The 8421-nt window shown below is 35.4% G+C and overlaps 1 protein-coding gene across 1 annotated transcript in view; it reads right to left on the reverse strand.

Annotated features, from left to right (window-relative positions):
• ITGA8 (integrin subunit alpha 8) overlaps nt 1-8421 on the reverse strand; it is a 129903-nt gene that overhangs the window by 24382 nt on the left and 97100 nt on the right. Inside the window, exons 23-26 of the mRNA XM_015811185.1 lie at nt 7455-7535; nt 5749-5854; nt 1472-1630; nt 1210-1332 (exon numbers count right to left, since the gene is read on the reverse strand). Coding sequence (XP_015666671.1) covers nt 1210-1332; nt 1472-1630; nt 5749-5854; nt 7455-7535 — 469 coding nt within the window. The remainder of the gene's footprint in view (nt 1-1209; nt 1333-1471; nt 1631-5748; nt 5855-7454; nt 7536-8421) is intronic.

Below are 8421 nucleotides of genomic sequence, written 5' to 3' on the forward strand. Positions count from 1 at the left end.
AACTTTTTTTTTGTTATTTTTGACTTTTGTCGCAAGCCTTAGTTCATTTTGAGCCTTGGCTTTCCTCACTTCATCTTTGCAGGCTCGGGCTATTTGCTTATATTCTGACTTAGTTATGTGCCCCTCTTTCCACTTTCTATACTTGTCCTTTTTATCTTTCAATTTATCAGAGAGTTCTGTATGCAGCAGAGATGGTCTCTTGGTGGTAAGATATGTTAATCATATCATAACCTGTTTCCCCTTCCCCTCCAACGTGTATTAAAAATAGAACTTAAGAAAGATCTAGAACGTGAAATGCTACCTGTCTAAATCCAATTCATTTGAATCAAACTACTGGAAAAACCTGCATTGTTATTTTTACTATAATATTGCAGATTCTTCTTCTGCAACCTACTTGTACACAGAGTTTTACAACTGGGATAGCCATTTCTTCAATTTGTTTTAGTAGTTTACAGGTTAGTTGTTACAAAAAAAACCCCATCTTGAAGCATTATGGATGAATAGTGCCTCTATGATTGAGTAATAATAGTTTCATAAATAGTCTTCCTAGAATTCAGAATTTATATTTGCTTAGCTTTGATAATCAGGAAAAGAAATGAAGAATGAGAATTATCTGTTAATTGGTAATTGAATTAGCAGATTTTAAAAATAATCTAAATCATGCCAGGTTTAAACTTGCATCAAATATATTATGAAACAGATCCAAATATAGATTTGAATTAAAACAGAGTAGAATCAATAGGAGTATAAAAGTAATTTACAATTTATATGTTTCATTCTGTTTCTTTTTCCCAGCTACGGTATTATGTCTTTATTTTTCTAGGAGGATGGAGAATATTATATATAGAATGAACAGAGAAAACCACCCGATTGCACGGATAGGATATTTTCTTGTACACAACAAGAAGTATTTTTATACATCATTATGATTCAAAAGTAGAACTGCATATGGAAATGAATAAAAAAAATCTTTTATTGTGTCCAGCTAATTAGTCTGATCTGAGAGTTCCACATCTTGTTGTCTACTAGCTAACTGTAAATGGTTCTCTAAGTCATGATGTTATATGCCTGAAAAAAATAAATTAATATTCAAGGGGAGTTGGAGTGTTATGAATATTTTGTCTTGACAAAGACAAGTTATAAAAAGTTCTTCCATGATCATGTAAAATGAGGGTCCTTGAGTATATAGTACAAAAATATCTATCTCACCAGAATTTTTGCAGAGTCTTTTTCATACTCCACCAATTTGGCTTCCCTCCGTCCAACAGAGTGAGGGATGGAAGAATTTCGTAAAAAAGCAGCAAGCTCTGGAGTGTCTTCTGGGACAGTAAACTGCAGAAAAAGAGAAATAAGCATTAAATGACCTAGATGAAAAGACTTATAATTATAGAATTAATTTACTGGCATTATCAAATTTCTAAAAGTCTAAAAAAGCAAAATTTTACAGAACAGGGAATCAAGACTCTCTTACCTTTACTTCCAAACTGTTAATTGCAGAACTTGTTTGACACTTCAGAGGTCCATGTGTCTGAATGTGGAGGATGTAAAGAAGGAATTCTGTTTTGCTCAATACTGGCCATTCCATATACAAAACTGTATCATTGATAGCACTTGGCCCAATGTTGTGCAACTATTTGGATAAATAATAATAATAAAAATATTTAGCAAAATTTTTATTCACATCATTATGCATTTTTTACATTATTCCTACCTCAGAATTGCAATCCTATCAATACCTCTTGAGCCAAACTTATGAAAAACTTCCCATCATGGTGCAAACTGAAAACCTAACCTAATTAGATGATGTTTCCAAGACTTGCCTGCCTGGGCCAATATTCATTTGGTCATCATTGCTTTAACTTAACCCTCCCCAGTCCAGATGGATTGGGACTGTAAGTTTTAAAAAATCAGGTGGGATTTCAGGGAACTGGAATCTAAATATGTCACAGATGCCCTAGACTGAGGAAATCCACTTTTTGGTTGCTTTCTTCTGCCTCTCCTATGTAGTTTTTGCATTCAGGATTCTTTTCAGGCTTCTGCTTTTCAGATCATTTCCTATTTTGTCTCCATTATTTAATTAATCTAATGCTTCATCAGCCTTCCCAGTACAATTTTTTTTCTTCTGTCTCATATGAATCTGTGAGTAGAAAGACATATATTAATTATGACAAAAATGGATTAATTTCCACTTTCTTTATAAGCCTATCTTAGAGCAGGCTGAATTTCTGGGATGGGGGAGGGAAGAAATATACCTCTAGTTGTCTCATTTGCACATTTGCCTTTAGGATCACTAGGTATCAGAGGTGGTGCCTTCCCAACACCCAAAAGGATGCCTACTTAAGAAGGTCATCAGATTGGAAGAATTGAATTTTGGTTTGTCTTTTCCTAGTTGAGCTGCGGATGACCTGGGGTAGGTCCATGGAAGTTATGGTTTCCATGAAATCTTGAACTACCTTTGACCCCATTCCCAGGCATAGCCGATTGAAGTCCCCAGAATATAAGCCTGGGGAACTCCTCTGCCAGACCTGTGGTGAGGTCCAGGAGCCTGGGTAGGGACACTGGTACAGCAGCAGCAATCCCACCTGTTCCCTCAAGCCCAGCCTAAGAACAAGGGACTCATAGCCAGGCACTTGTGCCATGGCCCTGGAAACTATCAGAGATTCTCTGATGACAACAGTCACACACCGCCTCCTCTGACCTGAAGTCTAGGCTGGTGCCATATTTGATAACCCGGTGGACACATTTCTGAGAGAGCCAGATCTCAGTGGTACAAGCTAGATAGGCCTTTTGGAAAGAATCAAGTCAGAAATAAGGCAAGACTTATTGGGCCGGGCCCACCCAGATCTGTTGTGGTGAGTGCAAGAGATTGATTCTAAATACGAGATTGTGTTCCCTGTGAGCTTTCCCTCTTACCGCCCATATCTCCCATTATCTGACACCACTGAATTACTCTGCCCTATCCTGCCTTCATCACCTGCCATTCCAACAACATTATTTTACTGATCTAAAAGGGGAACCTCCCCCAACTGGTGAAAAGTCAGGGGTAAGGCGAAGCCAACAGGCACTATAGCACTTGCTCTCAGCACCCTCAAACTGTCACCATCCCCTTCCCTACTTAAAGGCACCTGGGGCAGACTCTTGCCCAGTTATCTGGGAATGGTTTTACCCTGCTGTTCCTGAGGAAGTGGACAGGATCCTAGGGAGTCTTGGATGGGATGGCACTGCCCTAGACAGACCCAGTGTGTAATCTGAGTGTTCTTCTGAACTCACAATTCCTGCTTGAAAAGCAGTGGCAGTCATGGCCAGGAGGGCCTTTATGCAACAACTGCAGGTTGTGTGCTAGATATGCCCTTTCCTGGACCAACAATCCCTGCTCACAGTCACTCACAACCTAGTCATCTCCCATCTTGACTACTGCAATACCCTCTACATGGGACTGCCCTTGAAAAGGATCCAGAAGCTCCAAATGGTTCAAAATGAGTGGCATGCTTGGTTTTGTAAAATCCAGGTGTGCACATATGTCACCTCTCCTGCAGGAGCTATATTGACTTCTGATTTGCTTCTGTGTACAAATTGTTGCTGGTTATTACCTTTAAAGTCCTACATAGCTTGGAACAAGGTTATCCAAAGGACTGTCTCTTCCCTTTTAACCCAACCAACCCACCAGACTGGGGAGGCAGGGAATGTTGCAGGTCCCTTCTCCTAAGGAGATATATCTGGTGGGACCCCAAAGAAGGCTTTCTCTGTGGTAGATCACTCCCTTTGGAATATCATCCCGGTGGATGTTAGATTGGCTCCCTTTTTGACAGTCTTTTGTAAGGCTCTGAAGATTTGGTTTTGCCAATGGGTCTGGGGAATCTAGAGTGGGATGGAGCCCATCAAGTAGCTTGTTTGATTGTTTTTTGTCTCCAGGCAGTACTGTTTTTATTCTTTTTATACTGAGTTTTTTGTTTTTTGTAAGCTGCTTGGAGTCATTGAAAATGAGGGGATGGCCTTATAAATTTTCTAAATAAATAAATGTAACTATGTGAAAGATGCAAAGACTGCAACTTTGCAGTCATAAATCTCCTTTTTTGGTGCCGTCATAACTTTGAATGGTCTCTGTATGAGCAGTGAGGACTACTTGTAGTCAATTATTAATACTTCGTCACAGGTATTCTCGGAATTCTGATAATTAGGTGGAAGGGATAATTGGGAGCACAATACTACTTCCAATATTATAACATTACAAAATTATCTCTTTAAAAGATATGTTGCTAAAGCAGCTATATTATCATTCTGGTAAATAGTAAAATAAGTATTTTAATATGATATCAGCTCAATCAATCTTTTACAAATGTTCTCAACTCTGTAGCTTTCTTTCCCCCACTTCATATCTTACCATTACAGCTATGTTTTCAGTGTACTCAAAATAGTACTGACATATTATATTTCTTTAATAAGAGGCTTTATTAGGAGCACGGCCGAAAAGTATGATAGGTATGCTTTTAATATACTAATGTGCTAAACTTGTGATCACATATTAAACTTAATTCAGCAGCATTCAGTAACCTTTCAATATCCGACATAAAGAGTGCTTGCCTTGTAATATTTCAGTTTATAATTTTGTTTATATTTTGTTATCCATAGTTCCCTCTGAGATTGCCCATCCTGTCTTGCCTACTGGTTTGTAAATAAAACCATATGTGAAACATCCTGTTTCACTCTGAAATTTAGTTATCCATCAAATTCCAAGGAGAATATGCATTCATTATATATCACTCCCTCCATAGAGGTCATTTGAATAATCCTTTGAAATCAAATAATAATAATAATAATATATATTAACATTTATGAAAGGTCCTAATTGTTTTTTAATTTGTACTTTATTGTAACTTAGTCTGATTTGTTAGGTTGCTCGATTTATCTAATATGCCTAGTTTCTGGGATAAGGGCATGAATTAAATGTTAGGAAAAATCACTTTTCTTCATGTCCCAGAATCTTAATAATATTGAAGGAATGGCTATTGAGATTTACTATCTTTCCCTAATTAAGGATACATAACCAAAGATTAAGGAATGCAGTATACTTATATATATCTAATGGTTCAGAAAGATTATTCCAGTGCCTGTTTCAGAAAAAAAAATTAGGAGAGAAAGAGAAAGAGAAAACATCAAATAGGCAGTCACAGCTTTGCTTTCCTAGCATAGCTCAGCAATTTAAAATAACAGATATACTTAGCCATAAATCAGCCATGGTCTCATAGATCCAGTGCAGCTCTTGCTACCTTCATGCATGCCAACTGAATATAGTCACTATGCTTCTTCCCCAAACATAGCTACATTCAGTTGGGAAACCAAAAACACAATAAGGCAGCACTCAATCTTTGAATTCTAATGGAATATTTTTAGATATTGAAGAATAAATAGAATTCCTAATTGGCTCAGGCAACTAATGCTGCCTAAAGCAAGATTCTGCAATCAGTATTTCCAGAGATTTGTAGTGAACTGTAGTGGAGATTCTTCCTTCCAAAGGTCTTTGGAATTCACAACAAAACTCAAAGTTGGCCATGCTGTCTAGAACTGCAGGGAATGTAGCTAATTGTAACTTGGATGGTTACAGGTTCCTTACCAAGCTGAACAGAGGAAATAAATTAAGCACAGCAAGAATACTTTCTCAATTCTCAATAAACTTCATTTTGTGTATTATGCATATAATATGCCATTTCTTATTAGGAAGCTATTTTTATATTTATGTTTGTTTTTAACCTCATATATATGTTCCACTAAAGGTCCAATCTCATCTTCTTTGGTAGGTTCATCTTTTGGTTTCCAGTTATGAATTGGCAACACAATTTGTGGAGGATGAGAGACTCTGAAACAGTTCATAAATAAAATCACATGAGATCACTTGTTTTGTTTAACAAAATAAATAAATGCAGAAGCAGAATACTAAATGATAGTTGATCCTCTTTTGATTCATTTATATAAATCATTAATAAGTACTTCCCTAAAGATAAAGCTCAGGTAGGTTTTTTAGAAAGAAAGTTACAAATCTTTAGGTGTGCCACCAAAATGCTCATGATACAACTCTGCAAGCTTTAGGGAAGAGATAGCAACTATGACATAGTTAAGCATATCTGCAAGATGGGGGTCAAAATATCAAAATGGTAGCACAACTTTATGATTGAGGCCTCAATAATTTTTATATGGATTCATGCACAACATGCAAAAAATGGGCAGGGCTTCAATTGCATAGTTGTAATCAGCATTTTGAATTTTTTGACCTCCTTGTGGACACTTCTGACACTAGTTACAGTTTCCCAAAAGGCTACCATTTCAATATCACATACATATGCATTCATTTGGAACCTCTCAATACTCTTGTACAGTTTAACCTTTAATGCCAATACAAATTACTAAATTACTAAACAAATAATACATCAGTTAAATAGATGCCAAGCAACATTCTTGATGTTTTAAAGACATTATTTTGTAAAAGGCAACAAAAAAAAACACCTCCAAAATGTTTCAAGAAAGGATGTCTTTTTAACTGGATATGTATAAATTCTTTTAAAACTTCCCTTGAATATTCTTTAGGAAATAAGAAAAAGCCTTTATTATATATGATATAAGCAATGTCTATATAGCAGGATATTCTTTCAGGAAATACACAGCTATTGTCAACTGGGTTCATCTATAGAATATTAAAGATATGTATCATTTTTTATTTCATCAGCAGCATTCTTATATTCTTAATTAGCATTAAATATTTAATTTACATGTCAGAATATTCACACATTCAAAGAAATTATTTTATAATAATATAGTTAAGAATATTGTCATGTCCCAAATAAAACTTTGGCCATATGTTCTTGAAGATGAATTTTCCATGTTGCTGTGTTGTGCACTTGAAAAACTTTCAAAAACATTGTGAATAGCATGCCCTAAAGCAATCCTGCTACATGAACAGACCTTCTTGGGTAGCCTAAAGGAATTCTGACTATTTTTTCACTAACTTATAAATTTAAATCTAATTTATTGTGAAAAAAGACTGATCTATGAATAAGAATGAATAGAATGTCATAGTTTTACACACAAAGTTGCCAAGGACTGAATGAACTGTCAAGCTCATAATTAAAGTTTTATCATAATATGTGATCACTTAAAAAAACCTATTGGCATGGATTTATCTCATTCCATCACCCTCGCATGGCTGGCAACTTACAGTTAAGCCAATATACCAGTGGCAAATATACAATCTGGCCATGCATACAGCAACAGAAAAAAGATGTGTAAGAATTGTTTTTCTGATTAGGTAACCAACAGACCTTCTGAAAAGAAATATCTTTTAAGGCTTATCATATTTGAGAGTCAATAATTACAAATGTCTAAGTACTGTAGTACACAGTCACAATAAATTAAATAATTATGACTACCGTATTTTATATTTGACTCAGAATAAATGTACTTACCCTCTGATCTGTACATGAGCTATTGCACTGATGTCAATCTTAAGTTCAACCAAATTACTGTTGGGATTAACTTTGTTGGAACTAAAATAAATTAGGGTAAAGTTTAATTTTATTTCAAATACATGGATCTGAAACATTTTAACTTAAATCTACAAAGCTCAAGGAATACAATGCTTTTTACACCAGATACTCTCTAGATGGGTAGACTTTCTAAATATATCCTTGGTCAAAGTAAAATAGACAAATTAGGCATCAGTAGAGTACACTACAGCATACCATTTATTAAACCTTATGCTTATAGAATCCATTTGCACTTTGAAAAATTATGGAGAATCGCAAAAGAGTTTATGTTTGTATGAATTATACATACTGCTATGTTCTGTATATGATACATTTGTAGAATATTCATGTACTAAATCATATCAAATAACAATATTATATCTTAGATATTAATATACTGTAATTTCATCTCATGAAAAACTATATTTTTAACAGATTAAAAAAACAATGAGAAGAGTGATTTTGTTTTAAATATTTGCAAATATATTTAATATCTTGCAACTAATTATATATATATTTTTTATCCCTGAGAGGTACCCCTAGGGTTCCTCACACCACATTTTAAGAAATCCTGGTATAGAGCAAGAACAGGTACCCTCATTCCCATCAAATGTTTTGGACTGAACACCCATAATTCATTCTCTATTTGCCTTTTGTTGAGGTAGATGAGAAATAACCTTCAGACAATTAGGGTTTTCTTCAGGCTGTATGTATGTGGTGGGGCAGGCGGTGCATGGGATTTCATATACTCCTTGATTTTCTAACTCAATTTTGTCTTTGGGGTTTCTTAGGATGGTGGATATTTTTCGGTTTGTGCAGAATGCTGTCTTGATGTTGTGTTTGTGGAGGATCCTGCTGATTCTGTCTGTGGTGCCTTTTATGTATGGGAGGAGGGCTTTTCCATTTT

The sequence above is a fragment of the Protobothrops mucrosquamatus genome, unplaced genomic scaffold (assembly GCF_001527695.2).
Source record: "Protobothrops mucrosquamatus isolate PMUCROS unplaced genomic scaffold, P.Mucros_1.0 scaffold33, whole genome shotgun sequence".
NCBI classification, from domain to species: domain Eukaryota; kingdom Metazoa; phylum Chordata; class Lepidosauria; order Squamata; family Viperidae; genus Protobothrops; species Protobothrops mucrosquamatus.